A 17,324-nucleotide genomic window follows, 5' to 3' on the forward strand; every position below is an offset into this window, starting at 1 on the left:
GGCGATAATAAAGCTCACTTTGGTAGAAGTCAAGTGCTTTGCACAGTGCCTGACACGTAGCCCGTGTTCAAAATTAGGGGTTGTGCTTATCCAGTGGATTAGGTAGGGAGGGATCCTGCGTTACCTGAATCCTTTCCTTCAGCTTCTGGGCGTACTTCTTCAGGTCGCTTATCTTGCGGCCTCTGTGCTCCAGGTCCCCTTCCAGCTTCCGGACCTGGGCCTGCAGGGCCGACTCCTGGACCTGGAAGTTCTTGCGGAGGTCGGTCTCCTTCTCCTGCCACTGCCACAGGGCCTCGCTCACCGACTGCTGCATGGCCTGCCGGATGGCCTCGTTCTCTCGCTCGTAGCTGGCCTGCAGCTCCTCGGCCTTCTGGGCGTAGTCCTTGCTCAGCTGCTGGTTCTCCACTCGCAGCCGCTCCACCTCCAGCAGGACCTCTCGCATCTCGGGGCCGGCGCTCGGCTCCGCCTTCGGGTCAGGGCTCTCCTGGGACAGCCGGCCCCACTGGGGCGCCTCGTGGCCCATCAGGTGCCGGAGCCTCTTCTCGTAGTCAGCCTTGAGCTCCAGCATCTCCTTGGAGAGGGTGAGGACCCGCTCGGCATGCTCCGCCTCCACCCTCAGCTCCCTCTCCTTGGTCTCCAGCCTGCAGCTGGCCGACTGGGCCAGGGCCTCCTGCGTCAGTCTCTTCTGCAGCTCCAGCGCGCTCTCCAGGGCCTGAATGCGCTGGAGCAGGGCCTCCTCCTCCTCCGCACGGCCCTGTCCCTGCTCCTGCAGAAACCTCGCCTTGGTCTCCGCCACTGCGTTCCAGAGCTCCTCCTGGTGGGCCTCCCGCAGCGCCTCCATGCTGGCCTCGGCCTCGTCCTGGCGGGTGTTCAGGGAATAAATCACCTGCAGGAAAAGCCACAGTGAGTGTGAGGGGTGCAGGCATGTGGGAGGGACCATGTGACCACAGACACTCCTCCTCAGTGGTGGCCACTCAGGCCGACCCCCACGAGGGGCACCTGCAGAGAGGGCTTGTGTGGAAGTGATTTATTAGGGATGGTCCCAGGAGGAACCAGTAAGGGAACGGGGAAGCAGCACAGTGTGGAAGCGAGGAAAGGGGGAGATCGCATAAAGGCCCCCAGGGGGCGTCTGTGGCAGCGTTCCCCAGGGGACCTCTGCAAGGTGCCATGGGAACCCAGCGAGGGGTTTACAGCTCTGATTTGTTCAAAAAGAACAGGTTGGGATGCAGAGCTCTAGCAAATGGAGTTCAGCTATTGCTGAATTACACACCATGACCAAGTGGGAAACTGTGGAGTTGATTCAACATCTGAAAATCACTCCCTGTAATGCACTGCAGGAGGAGAACAAAGGACAGAAGACTAGAACAAAGGATAAAAGCCCCATGATGGTCTCCGTAGACACGGGACAAGCATTTGACAAAATCCAACACCCTTTCATGATAAAAACCACTCACCAGACTGGAAATAGAAGGGGACTTCCTCAACCTAATAGAGGGAATCTATGAAAAGCCCACAGCTAACACTGTACTCCATGGGGAAAGACAGAGTACGTCTCCGTAACTTCTGATACGAGACAGGGATGCATTGCTACTGTGTGGAGAAGAGAATGAAGGAAGGCAGGAGCATGGAGGAGCCCATACATAGTAGATACCATACACAGTAGGTACTCACACACCGTAGGTGCTCATTACATGGTAGGTACTCATACACAGTAGGTGCTCATTACATAGTACATGATGCAGACCCTGGCTCATGGGGTCCACGTCATTATAGATGAAATCTGAGACAAATTCACACAGGCTACTGAGTCCTGTGGAGGAAAAGGGACAGCCTGGCTTTTCTCTCAAGGGGAGCAAAAGCCTTGGCCCAGGCTCCAATGAGCCTTTATTGTCTTACTGGGAACATTACAAGAAGGTCCTCATTAATTATGCACAGGCTTGCTTTAGGTGGTTACCTTATACAGAAAACAAAGGAGAGGATGCTGGTAGTCACATCACAGAAGAGGGATGTTTGCAAATGAAAAGGCAAAAGTAGTTGGACCAGTTACACTCAACCTTGGAAGGTTTAGCATGGTTTTTAGGAAGTTGCTTTGCATTAAATGTCCTCAATTCAGGGTGAGGGAGTCTTAGCAAAAAGCAAGACTCATAGTGGCCTAGGTACATTTCAGGCATGATTCCCCACGGGAGAACCTATCCGTGGGCATGGGTCCTGTGCATCTCTGAGTGGGAGCTGAGCCCACGTCACACAGAGCAGCTTCCCACATCTAGATACCATACACAGTAGGTACTCACACATAGTAGGTACTCATTACATAATAGGTACTCATACACAGTAGGTACTCATTACATCATGGTACTCTACGTGGTAAGAACTTACTAAATGCTGGATTGGGAGTAAAAGGGAGAAAACTGTATTTGAACAACGATTAAAAAAAAAAGAACTTACTAAATGTATCTTCCTTCTCTCTTCTCACATTATCCCCTCAAAAGGCAGCATCCCTTGTTCTTGGAAACACCACGTCTGAAGTTTTTGAGCAGATTTTGAGCAGACCCACCCTTTTCCGGGTTTGCTGACCCACAGGTTACCTGGCAACCCTTCTCCTGCCACCTCTTTGCTTTCTTTTACTCACCACCTACTAAACTGAAACATCAAAGCAAGGGGCCCTGACTGGTCTATAAATCCACCTTCTCAGGAGGAGGTTGACTTCAGCATCCATCAGGGGACATGGATAATTCAGCAGCGAGGAGGAATACTGAGCGAGTCACTAAGTCTTCCTGAGGGGTTTAGAAATACACTGGTTTGATTTCAGAGAAAATTTCAGCCGAGGGCCTTTTAAAGTCTTAGGGGCTGAGTATTGCAGGCTTAACCAAGCTGTAATTAATGGATTCTGAGCACCAGATACTGAGGAAACTTCCCATCAAGTCTGGCAGCAGGGGTCAGGAGTGAAATGGGTCAGAAAAACAAACAAATAATATGTGTTGAGTACCCAGAGTATATAACACTGAGTGAGTAATATACATTATGAGAGAGAGAGAGAGAGAGTGAGAGAGAGAGTGAGAGAGAGAGAGAAGGAAGCCAATTAGTACCATTAAAGGTATTTGCGTTGCTCTGCCAGAAGTCTGCAGGGGCGCAAAGACAGGCAGGTGGTAGAAAGATCATACTGCTCAGTGATTCTCCCCCTTGCTTCCTGCATCATCATTACCGGATCACTCCCACCAACACACAGAGATGTTCTGTAACATTATCATTAACAAAAATCCTTCTTTTGGTCCCATGCCCCCATTTTTCTGTAACCCTTTTGAGCAAACTCCTCAAACACTTTGTTTATAGCCATCGTCACTAGTTCCCTCGCCTCCCCTTCTCTCCTGAACACTTCCCAATCAGGCTTTCAAGCCAACTCAATAATCCGCCAAAACAGCTCCTCCCTGCTTCACCCATCACCTCCTCACCTCCTTGCTGCGAAAACAATAGCTCCTTCTCACTCTTCATCTGCTCCCCTTTTCAGCAGCATTTGACATAAGAAATCACTTCCTTCTCCCTGAAACACTGTCTTCTCTCGACTCCCAGGACATAACACCCTCCTACTGATTACCAAACATTCCTTCTTATCTCCTGGGGTAGTTCCTCCTCCTCTCTCTTCCTCCAGATAGGAGTGCCCAGAGTTTAGGCATCAGACTGCTTCTCTTCTCTACAAACATTCCCCAGGGGTCTTGTCCAATCTCTGGATTTTCCGCATGCTTTGTGTGCTCATGACTCCAGCTATACCTGTCACCTGAACATCAAACTCCTATGGTTTACCAAAATCTCCACTTGGATATCTAACATGCGTGTCAACTGTTATTCTGTTGTTGTTTTTTTCTTTTCAAAATCTGCTCTTCCTACAGTATTTCCCATCTCACTGCATGGCAACGTACTTCTTCCAGTTGCTTAGATCAAATTTCAGAGTGGACCAACAAGCACAGGAAAAGATGCTCAGCATCACTCATCATTAGGGAAATGCAAATCAAAACTACAGCGAGTTACCACTTCACGTCCATTTGGATGGCTATTGCATAAAATAATCAGGAAAGAAGTACTGGTGAGGATGTAGAGATATTAGAGCCCTGGGCACCGCTGGTTGGGAATGTGAAATGGTGCAGCTGCTGTGAAAGTGACACGTGGTTCCTTAAAGACATAACCATGGATTTACCAATAACCCAGTGATTCCACTTCCTGAATTTTTGGTTCCAAAACAACTGAAAGAAGGGATACTCTCATAGTGTTATTCCCGCTGGCCAAAAGGGTGGAAACAACCCAAGTGTCCATCAACAAATGAATGCATAAACTAAATGTAATATATACCCATATGAAGGAATATTATTCCGCCTTAAAAAGGAAGCTTGTCACATGGCACAGCATGGATGCACCTTGAAGACATTATGCTAAGTGAAAGAAGCCAGTTGCAAATAGACAAATGCCATATAATTCCACGTATATGAGGCTCCTAAGGCAGGAAAATTCATGGAGCCAGACAGGAGAATGGTGGTTGCCAGGGCCCGGAGGGCGGAGGGGACAGGGAGTATTGTTTAAAGGGCACTGTGTTTGGGTTCAGACAGATGAAAAACTTCTAGAGGTGGTGGCAACGATTGCATAACAGAACTATATGCTTAAGATGGTAGACTTTGTTATTTATATTTTAGCACCATAAGAAAATGGAAAATAAAAGTTTAGTGGAGTCACCCTGTCTCTCACATCCCACAGTCACCCCAAAAGCCCATCCCCAATCTCTCCACTCCTCATCATTCCATGTTCCCCTTAGCCCAGGTCATGGGCACCTCTCACATGGACCACAATGGCCTCTTAATCCTCGTTTCTGTCTTGCCACCCAGAGTCTGCTTCAAGTCAGTCAGATGATGTCCCTTCACTGCTCAAAACCTTCTGATGGCTTCCCAGTGCACTCAGGGATAGTCAGAGCCCTGATTTTGGGTGTGGAAATGCCCAGGAAGTGAGAAGGGCATGCCGTTGCTGTCCCTTCCTTTATGGAAATGGCTCGGAACTGGTCCCAAACAAGGCTGGGCACTCCTGGGCTCCAGAGAATGGATTTCTAGATGGAGTGCAAGACGCTAATTACAATCTCACCCTTATGCATCAGAGAGCTGTTGCTAGGCACCTCGCTGCACCAGGCATTGTGCTGTGAGGCATCTGCTTCTGAGCAATTGAAGCCCAGCTGTCTCCCAAACCGATTTAGAGGGAGGCTTAGCTGAAAGGTAAGGGCAGTCTCTCCCAAAGGCTCTTCATTCCCGCCGCTGCTCTCACCAGCCCAGGCAAACACTCACATGCAAACTGGCCTGCCTGCCTGCCTTCCAGGGAGTTGCACTAGCTGCCTAAGATGTGGGACCAGGAAAGGGATCATCCTGTCTGTCTTTCAAATCTTGATGACTTGCTTACAGCTTTTTGGAAAGCGAACGCTAGGGATAGCTTCCTCGGTCAGCCAGCCTGGTCAGCAGATATGCATATGCGTGAATGATGCTTCTTCTCTGAATAAAGCCAGTAGAAAGAAATCTTAACACCTCTCACAGGAAATATTTTGACAGAGGAGAAATCCAGGTAGGAGCATCAAAACTTGCAGGCATGCATGCAAACAAAATTGTGTGAACTCAAACGCAGAAACAGCCACTCTTCAGGTCTACCTGTTTAGATTGTGATTTTACAAATTTAAATTGTGAAAGCAGGCTTTGTGGACAGGTCTCTGTAGACACGCATATCCGTTTGTTCCGTATCAATGACAGAATAACGAGGGCTGTTACTGTCTCTTCCCAGCTCACAGAGCAGCTTTACAAGGCAAACCCCGCAGCGTGAAAGGTAAATATATTGAATGCCCATATTATGAATTTTTGCTTTCTCCACTGTTCCCTGGGGGTGGGGGAGGGATCTCTTTAAACATTTTTCAATCCATTTATTGTATCTTCTGCATAATCCTCAGATAAACAGTATGTTTCAAGCTAAATATTCTTGTCCAAGCAACACTTGAACAAAACCCAAAGATCCATTTATGATACTCTGCTCATCTTTGCAAACTGCCTTCCCAGTGGGGGCTGAATTTCTGTGCTCTGGTGACATGTGGTCTTTATTAAGCAGAAGGGAGTTCTATCCTCAATGTATGGGTGATGGTGTTGCTCATTTAGTCTCTATACCAGAAACGGAAGGGCCACATGGGTCAAGTTCATGGGCCAGCCCATCTTTCGTCTCTGACTTGTGCTACCAAGAAGAACAGAGTCTATGCCAGCCCACCACGTCAGGGACCTCAGAAACTCAGGAGTCGGTTACTTTAAGTTAAAATAAAAACAATATAAAATTCAAGATACAACATGGTTCCAATTCTGTTTTAAAATCATACAGACATATCAACAAAGAGGAGGGTCAAGAATACACCAAAACGTGCCCAGAGTTATAGTTGGATGGTAAAATGGAAGGGTGATGATTCTTCTTCTTCTTTTTTTTTTTTTTTTTGCTTTCTTGCATTCTCCATTTTTTTTTCTATGACGAGTAAATACCTCAATTATAATCAGAAAAAAATCTAGTTTTGGGGGGGATAGGGATATACCATCTAAGTGTTCTGCATCAGTTAATCCACAAGTATTTCAGCCCGAGACACAGATTCTGACCGGAAGGGCCAGTCCGGAGGCCTCCCCAGGAGATCTGGGTTCATCTGTCCAGCCTCCCCGGGGGCTGGCGAGAAACAGAAGTTGGTGTGTTCTGGTCTGAGCAGCCCAGTGACACAGGTGTTGTCTTTTCCTTCGAGGGCCTCGGTTCTCCAGGGAGCGTGAGCCTCAGAGAGTCACGCTGCTGCCGTGGGTGTGGAACAGGGAATCAAGTATGAAAGACGCTGCCCGAAGCTTCGGTCCAGGAGACCGGGAAGAACAGACCACCGACCCCGTGTTGGGCGCCGGCTACTCTGCTTTCAGGAGGAAGCTCTTGAACTCACCCTTCACAAGCCTCTCCTGGGAACCTCTGTGGAATGCCAAGAGTAGGAGCAGCTGGCTTTCGTAAAATTGAGGGGAAGCCTGTTCTCCGTTTTCCTAGAATCTCTTCCTCCAACTACCCTGCCTATGACTCCTCCACTTTAGGGTCCCTTTATCCCTTGCCTACTAGTGCGTCTGCTCCAAATCCAAGGGCCAACTATACAACAACCCTGCTTAGTACCGCCCCGAGGCTCCTCATCACCCACAGCAGTGGCCGTCAACCTTCTTTTGCCCCAGTGTCCCTGAGGGTAGGACACAGTCTAGGGGGACTCCCCACTGCAGAACCTGCTGGCTTTGTGAGGACAGAGTCAGGATACAGCTCAACTTTGTGTCCAGACGGAAAACACTGGGCCAGGAAACTGGCAGGCACACAGTAGGTCTAGTGGGAGAGGCTGTTGAAATGAATGAGCAGGGACTGTTTGCTACACACCACTGTATCCTCACCATCTAGCAGAACTCCTGGCCCAGAATTCAACAGAGGGTGAATGAATGAGTGATAAAAAAAAAACAAAAACAAACGAAGAACTTATGTGACAGCGGGGAGACAGACACCATTCAGATGTGTTCAGTGCAAGTGAGATGATGCAGGGCTGCCCCGGGAGCATGGCATGCAATTATTATTCTCATCCAACTGATAAAAAAATGCAACTTGGTGATTTTATTCATCCCAGGCAATACAACCAGAAACTATTCTTTAGAAGTTACTCTTTAGCAAACACTTAGTGAGCACCTAATATGTGCTGGACTCAGTTCAGATCTCTTTTCGCTCCATTCAAGTCCAATGGCTCTTAAACTCCTGTCAGCACATCCGGGAGTGAGAATCTGGGGGCTTGCCAGGTGGCTTCTGATAATAAAGTCACATATAAAGTCACCTCTATTTTCATTCATGGTGACACTGTCCTTTATCTTGGCCGAGTTCCCTTAGCCAGTCTTTTAACGTCTGCCAGTTCTAGAGGGGAGAAGATGTATTTAGTTGATACTCCTGAAAGTCCCTTGTTTGCTTAAAAAAAAACCCAAAAGTCCAAGGGTTATGGAATTCAGCATTTCTTGGCCCGATCCTTTTTGTTTAGTAAAAACATAGAATATCTGTTAGAAACCACATCCTAAAAAAATGTACACATTGATTCATCAGGATTCTTCTAGATACAGAAACAGAAACCCAAATGCATTGGCTGGGGAAAAAAAAAGCAACTTTCTGGCCCACGTGCCTGAGAAGCCCAGAGCCAGTGCCAGCTTCGGCTCTTAAATCGTGTCACCTTGACCATCTCTTTCCATCCCACGGTTTTGCTTTTCTCTGAGTCCGCTTTGTGCTTCGGCAAGCTTTTGGCAAAGCAACCACTGGCAGCAAGCATCAAGATTACATTTTAGCAGCTTAGTGTATCCCCGGAAAGAGAGCTGCCTTTTCTGAACAGTTGCGACAAAAGTCTCAACGTTGACTCTCCTCGCCTGAGCAGGGTCCTGGGTCTGATGCTAATTCCTGCGGCCCATGGGGTGGAATACACTGACTGGTTGATTTCAGGTCATGTGGGGTCCAGGATCATGGGGTTGACCTTCCTCAACCACATGGACAGAGGGATGGAGTGGGGTGAACAGCAGCGTCTGGGTGGAGATGGGAAATCTGGTACCAGAAGAACAGATGCTGTGTCAGCAAGAACCGATGTCCACTACAGCTGCCACACTGACCCTTCCAAGGAAGCCCACTAAGGTTCACAGAGCACCAACTTCAGACCCGGAGGAAACAGAACGGCAGGTTACGACTTGGTCCCGACCCTCACAGAAGAAACAAGAAGCTCTTGTGCACACACACAAGACATTCAGGAGAAGACATGATGCAGGACAAACGACCCGTGGGCAGCTGGAGGAAGCACAGGGCCGATGACCGGGGACCTGACTTCCAAGGCCCGGTCTAGCCCTTCCCAAGCCGTGGGACCTAAGTAAGTCAAGAAGTCCTTTAATGTCTCAGAGAAAACTAAGTATCCTCTCCTGGGAATGCAATGGTCCAACTATACTGACATTATCCGAGGGGATGAATGTAAACCAGGGAGGTCAAGGTCAAATGGGCTTGTGGAGTGTTTAGGCAGCTTTGTTATAAAGACATTTGTTTAACTGGTTTTACTCCAACAGTTGGCCACTGAGCTTTTTTTTTCTTATTATAATGCCAATTAATATCCCTCATCACTGATTTTGGGATGTGGTAGGCCGGGCGGCCTTCAGAGTTTGTCCCCTGTGAGTTAGAGTGTCAGGGGCACGTGAGAACAAATGATGACGAAGAGCTCAGGGCTCGCGGCCCCTCTCTGGGCACAGCCAGGGCAGGCCCCGCGGGCGCCGAGGATGTGCACTGGGGCGGTGCGGGCGAAAGCTCTGGGGAGAGAGTCTGGGCTGGGGCGCACTGGGGGGCGGGGCGAGGGCTGCCCCCGGACAGCTGGGAGACACGCCGACGTAAGACTCAGTTATTCTTAGGTGGTGGGATTAGAGGGGATTTTAATTGTTAACTTTTTTTGTTCTTTTGCATTTTCTCGTTTTCTACAAAATACATATTGCTTGGTAAATTAAGATGATCAAAGGAAAGGAAAAATACAAAATATTTGTAAAACCCCAAATGATAGGAACCAACTAACCATGTGACTTTTCTATATCTAATATTGTATTTGATTCAAAGGGAAAATGATTCACATGAATGATAACTCTGAAGGCTTCTTCCTTAGACACCTGTCACTGGCATTTTTTTTTTAATAATTAAAAAGCAAATGTAAGGATGACAATCATAAAAAATAAACCATTCTCTATTCAACATTTCAGTTTTCCTCATTGCTCCTGATCTCAGTTCAGGCGCTCTGGCCCCTGAGAGGATGCTGAACTCACAAAGCCAAGGGCACAGTGAATGCCACGCTCAGTCAGCCTGCGGATGACATTACAAGCAGCATAAATGCAAAAGCAGCAGGTGTCTTTAGGTCACACACGCATGCATGGCCGTGACCTCACTGTGTGTCCTACAGGGGCGCAGAGGGTCCCAGAGCACTGGATTCAGGATGCCTGGCTATTCTTATACAGTCTCCACAATCTGGGGTGCTCAGCAATCCACTTTTAAAAGGACATAGATGATGATGATGAGGAGGAGGAGGATGATGATGATGATGATGATAACAGTGAGGTACCCCTGACAACGCTGATAATAGAAACACTCCCTGGGAGTTTACAAGGTGCCAGGTGCCAGGGTCATAGATTTACACACCCTCTCTCCTCTGATTCTCATAATAATCCCACAGCAGGTAGGCCTCGTTATTGTCTACTTTTATCAATTGACAAACCAAGTCAAGAAGTGGCTGGGTAATGTGATGGAGGTTGCGGGACTGGACAGCATGCAAACCAGGATTCTTTCCATTCTCACTCTAGCATCTGTGGTCTTACCACCATGCAAACCATTGACGGAAAATAGAATTGCCAGTTAGGTAAAAGGGAACTCTAATTCTGTGCTTGGTAGGGTCTCAAGTAAAACCTAATTCTGTGATTGGTAGGGTACAGGCTAAGTTACTACAAAAGACTCCTCAAAACACAGAGGGTTAAATATGGTGGATTTATTTTTCTCTTTTTCATAACCATCTCAAGGCCGGTGGTGGTCAGAAGTGGGTGGAAGGCTCTGGTCTCTGATCACTCAGCTCTGCCACCTTCAACCTTCATCAGCCCTCAGACTTCAGCTTCTGTTATCTGGGTCCAAGGCCACTGCCACATTTGTTGCCATTCCCATCAGTAAGAAGAGGAGAGAGAGGTCGTCCAGGGTAAGCAGCTTGTATTTAGGTTGGGAATGAACTGGCATATACACATCACCTCTCTCACCTCCCAATGGCCTGCACTGAATTCCATAGCTGCAAGGGAGGCTGGGAGAGGCAATTTCAGGCTGGGCTGCCAAGTGACAAATGAAGGCACAGATGGTTCTATTACTGAGAGCAAAAAGGGAACAGGCTGTTTCTCCCATCCCAGTAACTTAGAAAGTTCAAGTTAGATGTTGCCGTTCACCCAACTTGCACCAGCTGAGTTATGTATAAATGAGGTGTCCAAGGCTCAGAGAATTTAAGCGATATCCTTCTTCTCACTGGGCAGAATTGAATCTAGCGCTTGTTCCCTGATTTCTAGACCAGTGTTCTTTTTTTTTTTTTTCCTAAATTGACTCTTCAGATTAAACCCGAAAGGTTACCATCAAATTTCTAACTTGTTCACAGAATAACACAATGCCTTTTAAAAAATGATACCCAATTGTGACATTGCTCAAAAGGAGTCAATAAATGTCAAAAAGAAAGGCGAATATATTCATAGAATTTGAAGATTGGAAGCATGATATCACTAAGACTACATCTCCCTCATTTCATAAATAAGGCAACAGAGTTTCAAAAGGAGTCCATAAATGTCAAAAAGAAAGGTGAATATATTCATAGAATTTGAAGATTGGAAGCATGATATCACCAAGACCGTATCTTCCTCTTTTTGTAAATAAGGCAGCTTGGGCCCCAGGAGTCTACTGATTTCTGCATGGCCACACAGCTTGTGTGAAAGAGCCACGATCGGTCCTTTATCTCTTAATTTTCAGTGTTCCTTCCACTGAACCTCAAAGACCCTCATGAAAAAGATAAAGGGCCTTAACATACCCCAGAGTTGCAGCCCACGAGACTCCCGGGAAATCCCACTTCTAACTCCTTGGGCGTTAGCTACAGAATGCTGTTCTCTGATCTGGCTCACATTCAACCAGCCAGTTTCAATTCAACAATCTCCATTCATGGAATGGATTCAATCTCCATCCGATCTTCCCTGCATCAGGCACCATGCTAGGGGCAGAGGGATGCAAAGATACAAAGGTTATGGTCCTTGCTGGGAGCTTACCATTGGGTGGCAAATATATAAAAACAAATAATGAGGTAGTGTAACATGACATAATGGCTGGCTATAGCATGATGGCTACTTTATTTAGGTTTTCAGGAGGCAATATCCCATATACTACCTGTGATGGGCTCTCCATCCACAGGGGTGAGTAGGCATTCCTGGCGGGGCTGATGCTTAGAATCCCATCCCTCCCTCCAAAGTGAGTGGCACAAGGTGGGTATGAGATGCAAGTCAGGCCAAGCTGAATCTTCCCTGGGACTTTACTCACTGAGTGAGGAGAGAATCTCTCCAGCCTATTGCGTCTGCAGGTTGGAAGGATGTGAACACAGAGTGACCTGTGACCTTGCCCTCCATCACACGGTAAAACCCAGTGAGCAGGAAATCATGAATGTCTCTGCCACTGCCATACACACCGATGCGGAGATACACGCGGGAGAGAGGGGTAAAGAGGTCTGTCCGAGAGCAAGAAACATCGAGGTCCTTGTATCATCATTACTGGCACCACGCCCTCACAGGCTGTGTAACCATGCAGAGATCCTTATCACCACCACCACCACCATCATCACCATCATCACCATCCTCCTCATCCTCAGTCATCATCAGAATTAACGTTTTTAGCGTTCACCTTATGCCAGGAATGGAACCTATGTGAAACGGAGGCGCTTGACATCATTTTATTTAATAATGATAAGGATAGTAATTCATAAAATGGGAAGGTATTGTTATCCTCCCTTTACAGAAGAGTAAACCAAGGGACAAAGAGGAAAAATGATTTGCCACAGGTCACACAGCTAGAGAGAGAGAGCGCCCACGGACCCAAAATTGTCGGACTCTAAAATTTTACTTCTTTCTCCTGCAACACAGAGCCCTGAGCCCCGCAAAGCTCCGCGTTGAGGCAGGTGGCCTCGCTTTCCCGTGCAGAACTGGGTTCAAGTAGCCACACCACGTTCCCCCCCGCCCCCCCCAGGCTGGACTGAGCATGGGGATGGCTTCTCCTCTATGTGGATCCCTGCTGGGTCTCTGCCCTAATCTGCCCTCCCTGCCTTGACCAGCGTGAGTGGAAGTCCTCCCTCCAGGCAGGGAAATCTCAGGTCCCGTCCCCAGGACTACTGCCCCACGGTGGGAGTCGCCTTCTGCCTCCACAGCTCCTACCTCTGTCCAGAGCAGAAGACCACCATTTCTGACCCTCGCACAACATCTCCACGGGAGTTCATGAATTCAATGGGTTGTCATCATCGAGCACTTACTATGCATCAGGCACCGTTCTAGCTTCTTGAGGTGTATCAGCAGACACAATGTACAGAAATATCTGCCCTCAGTGGAACTGAATTCCAGCAGCAGGGAGATAGACGATAAACAATAGATACAATAAATGAGTTCATTATGGATGTTGAAAAGCGGAAAACAAAATGTAGACCAGCGACGGGAGATCAGGAATGTGGAAGAGGGTGACGTTCGTTAAAACAGGACAGTTCAGGTCGGCTTCATGGAGAGATTTGGGCAAAGGTGAGAAGGAGCCGAGAGGCTAACCTGGCGAAGAGTTCTGGGCCACGGCCAGGGCCCTGAGGCCAGCGGGACTGGAACAGAGTGAGCGAGGGGGACCCTCACAGGCACCACCCGCTGGGGACCCCTCAGAAGCCTGTATAAATCTTGCCAGAAGACTGCAGAGCCCAATAGAAACATGGGCATGGGACTCCCACAGTTTACAGAAAAATAAATGCAAGCAGCCAATAATCAAACCCACAGATGCTCAGCCTCACTTAAAAACTTAAAAGGAGACTCTAGGTAAGTAAGTACATTTTTTTTTTTACACATTATATGAGCAGAGAAAAAAGCTCCCCGAGGTGGCTGGGCCAGGTGTGTAGACAGAGGTCTTCCCTGCACGGTGGGTGCTGAGCCCAAAGATGGGTCAATGTGGGCTCCTCGGTAGGACTCATAGCGGCAATGGGTTGAGACATATTAAATATGTTTAAATCCACAGATTCCACTAAATCCATCATGCTATCCTCCTGCAATAAAGAACTACATTAGTCATCTTTGGAGGGTGTTAGGGAAAAAGAACCATAATTTTTAAGGTAGGTAATCCAAGGAATACAATCAAGCATTTATTTTGCTTTTCCCAGTATGACTGCACTGGCTGAACACGGGTGAGGAGCAGAGTCTCTCTGTATGGGAGTATTTAACTATGCAACGGAGACATAATGAAAGAATCAGGAAACCATCAAGGACTGCTAACATCCCCAAAGGAGAACATCAGACAGTCCACTCCTCCTCATGCAAGCTCAGACTTTCTGTGCAGTTTCTTTACCAAAAAAAAAAAAAAAGCAACCTGACTGGCGTCAGTCTTGCAGACATAATTACTGATGTGTAGGACACACAAGTGACAGAGGAACACGTTAAAGACATCGGTAGGATGCAATCAACAAAACCCAGACTGTTAGGAACTCTGCAATAACGCAATTTCTTAAACAAGCACAAAAATAGGTGTGTGTGTGTGTGTGTGTGTGTGTGTGTATGTGAAACTGAAGATTAAGAGAAACCAAAAAGCCCTGTCTGGCGTAGCTCAGTGGATTGAGTGCGGGCTGCAAACTAAAGCATCGCAGGTTCAATTCCCAGTCAGGGCACATGCCTGGGTTGCAGGCCATGACCCCCAGCAACCGCACATTGATGTTTCTCTCTCTCTCCCTCCCTTCCCTCTCTAAAAATAAATAAAATCTTTAAAAAAAAGGAGGGAAACCAAAAAGACATATCCATCCATTGCAATATAGGAATCCCTATTTGAATCTTGATTTGAAAAGAAAACTGTAGAAATTTTATGAGACACAACTATGAAAGAATACAAGTACTAGAAGAAAACATGGATCAAATGTAAATGCTGACCAAATATTTTGTGATACTAGAATGTACTGTCAATTTTTTTTTCAGTGTGATAATGGTCTTATGGATATGATGTAGAAATGCTCATCTTTCAGAGCTGTACACTTAAATATTAATGGGTTGCTTTAAGAGAATCCAGAGGTAGGGAGTAGATAGGGGTCTAAATGAGGCCAGATTGGCGTGCGTTGGTCATTTCTGAAGCTGGGCAATGGGGGTACATTGCATTGTCCTCTGCAATGTTGTACATACAGTATATCCTCACTTAACATCATCGACAGGTTCTGTGACTTTAAGCGAAACAACCTATAATAAAGCCAGTTTTATTATAGGCTAATTGACATAAACTAGAATTAAGTTCCTAGGTATCTCATTAACTTTAAAATGAAACACTGAACAAAATGATATTATTGGGGGACCTGCTATACATCAGAAAGTCGCATAAAAACAACAAACAAATATCTTATTTGAGAGCATGACTGGGGTAACATTGAGAACTGCAGCTATGAGGAATTCTGAGAGAGGTAATTTTAAGCTTTGTGGCCTCCACAGCGCATGCTAGAATCAGGTTGGAAATATGTGTGACTGAGATGATCCATAACGTCTACCCTGAAATCTACAGCTCAAACCCTGGCCTCCCTCGTCCTGGGTCATCAGAAGCATCCAACTGCTTCTTTGACATCTTGGCTTGGATGTCTCACGGCACCTTCATTACCGGGTGTCCCAAACTCAGCATGCCCCAAACACTGATCATGCCCCCCACCCCGTCACCCTGCCCCACCCCCCCTGAACCTGCCTTATTACTAACTAGCTGGGTGACCTCAGAGTAGCCCCTTTGTTCCTCTAGTGCCCAGGCTGTGAAGTGGAGGAATGTCTAAACTCTCTCTAGACGACCTCCCGCTCAAGGAACCCATGGGACTAAAACTTGCAGCTTCTGTCCATGTTAATTACGGATTGTTTTTAAAAAGTAGTTACCTTAAGCCTTGGCTGGTGTGGCTCAGTGGACTGAGTGTCCGACTGCGAAGCAAAGGGTCACCGGTTCGATTCCCAGTCAGGGCACCTGCCTGGGTTATGGGCCAGGTCTCTAGTAGGGTGCGTGAGAGAGGCAACCACACATTGATGTTTCTCTCCCTATCTTCCTCTCTCACTTCCCCTCTCTCTAAAAATCAGTAAAATCTTTTTTAAAAAAGAACAAAATTGCCCTGGCTGGTGTAGCTCAGTGGATTGAGCGTGGGCTGCGAACCAAAGTGTCACAGGTTCGATTCCCAGTCAGGACACATGCCTGTGTTGCAGGCCACGGCCTCCCAGCAACCACACATTGATGTTTCTCTCTCTCTCTCTTTCTCCCTCCCTTCCCTCTCTAAAAATAAATAAATAAAATCTTAAAAAAATAAAACAAAAAAGAACAAAATTAAATAAATAAAACTAGCTACCTTAAAAGGGACTTGGCCTACATATTTTCAGAAGCAGTAACATTTCATGATGAATATTAGCACAAGTGTAGCCCTCAGTGATTATTTATCCAATACTGCCAATTGCAGTATATTTCGCTGAAATTTCAAATAGCCTGCAGTTGAGTTCAGTCTGGGACTACTCATCCTAAGACCAACAGGTCAAGTAGCTAACCACCTGCCTCCCCGCAGCCACGGCCAAGGAGCTGTCCGTTGTTGCGAAGATAATTTAGACGGCCGTTTCTTCCGGGCCCGGGCTTTTGTATCTGTTTCAGAAATGTGACAGGTGCAATTTTCTTCACGGCAAGAGGAAGCGATGGTTTTGACCTCGCGTGTCTCTGGAAGCATCTGCGGGAGGGTGACTTGTCACTTTTATTGCATAAGTGAGGGTGCTCTCATGGCGAAGCAGGAGGGGTGATGAATAGGACCCTCGGAGGCCACCGAGAGGCACCTAGGGAGAGGGAGGCCCGAGTGACAAGCACACGCTGCTCGGGGTCACGGCGGCTCGCTCCTCCACTGGCACAAGGACCGTGGGGTTCGAGGTCCCTTTCTCTGTCTGCCTAGTTGGTGTGCCAGATTTAAGGGGGTGAAAACGTCAAGTAAGCCTAATCTAAATGAGCATAAAAGGTAATTGGGAAAAGGTGGACGAAAGGAGGATGAGCCTTTTTGGGTCCATTCAGAACTTACAACTGTGTCAAGATCACACATGTTAAATTCAGTCGGTCTTGTCCCCGAGGCAGTCCAAGTCTGACGTCTGCTCGGGCACCCTGTCCTACCCTTGAGATTCAAAGGCAATGGGACTTGAACCCGCATCAAACACCCAGTGGGAATCCCGCCGCCATCCACCTGTTAGGTTTTCAGTCCCCACTAGCTCCACGTTCCTGCTTCCGCTGGACCCGTGCTCGCAGGGACCGGCCCGCTGTCCTGATATGCGGTCCTGCTCCTGGGCAAACGTCGCCGAGCCGTGGTCACTGCCCAGAGCCCTTTACTCTCCCAAGGACCCCCTCGCCAGGGGCGGCAGGGGGCGGCAGGCTTCCTGCGGCGTCCCATTGGCGGAGGGGGAGGTTACGCTGCAAAACATCGCAGCTCAGTAAGCGCTCAACGTTGGATGTAGGTGTCCAGGTTC

General features: G+C 47.6%; 1 protein-coding gene across 1 annotated transcript in view; it reads right to left on the reverse strand.

The window, feature by feature from the left end:
• The window catches only part of FAM184B (family with sequence similarity 184 member B), a 70,964-nt gene that overhangs the window by 39,082 nt on the left and 14,558 nt on the right, over nt 1-17,324 (reverse strand). The window contains exon 2 of the mRNA XM_036019144.1: nt 125-886. Within this exon, the coding sequence (XP_035875037.1) occupies nt 125-886 (762 nt within the window). The remainder of the gene's footprint in view (nt 1-124; nt 887-17,324) is intronic.

The sequence above is a fragment of the Phyllostomus discolor genome, chromosome 1, assembly GCF_004126475.2.
Source record: "Phyllostomus discolor isolate MPI-MPIP mPhyDis1 chromosome 1, mPhyDis1.pri.v3, whole genome shotgun sequence".
NCBI lineage: Eukaryota > Metazoa > Chordata > Mammalia > Chiroptera > Phyllostomidae > Phyllostomus > Phyllostomus discolor.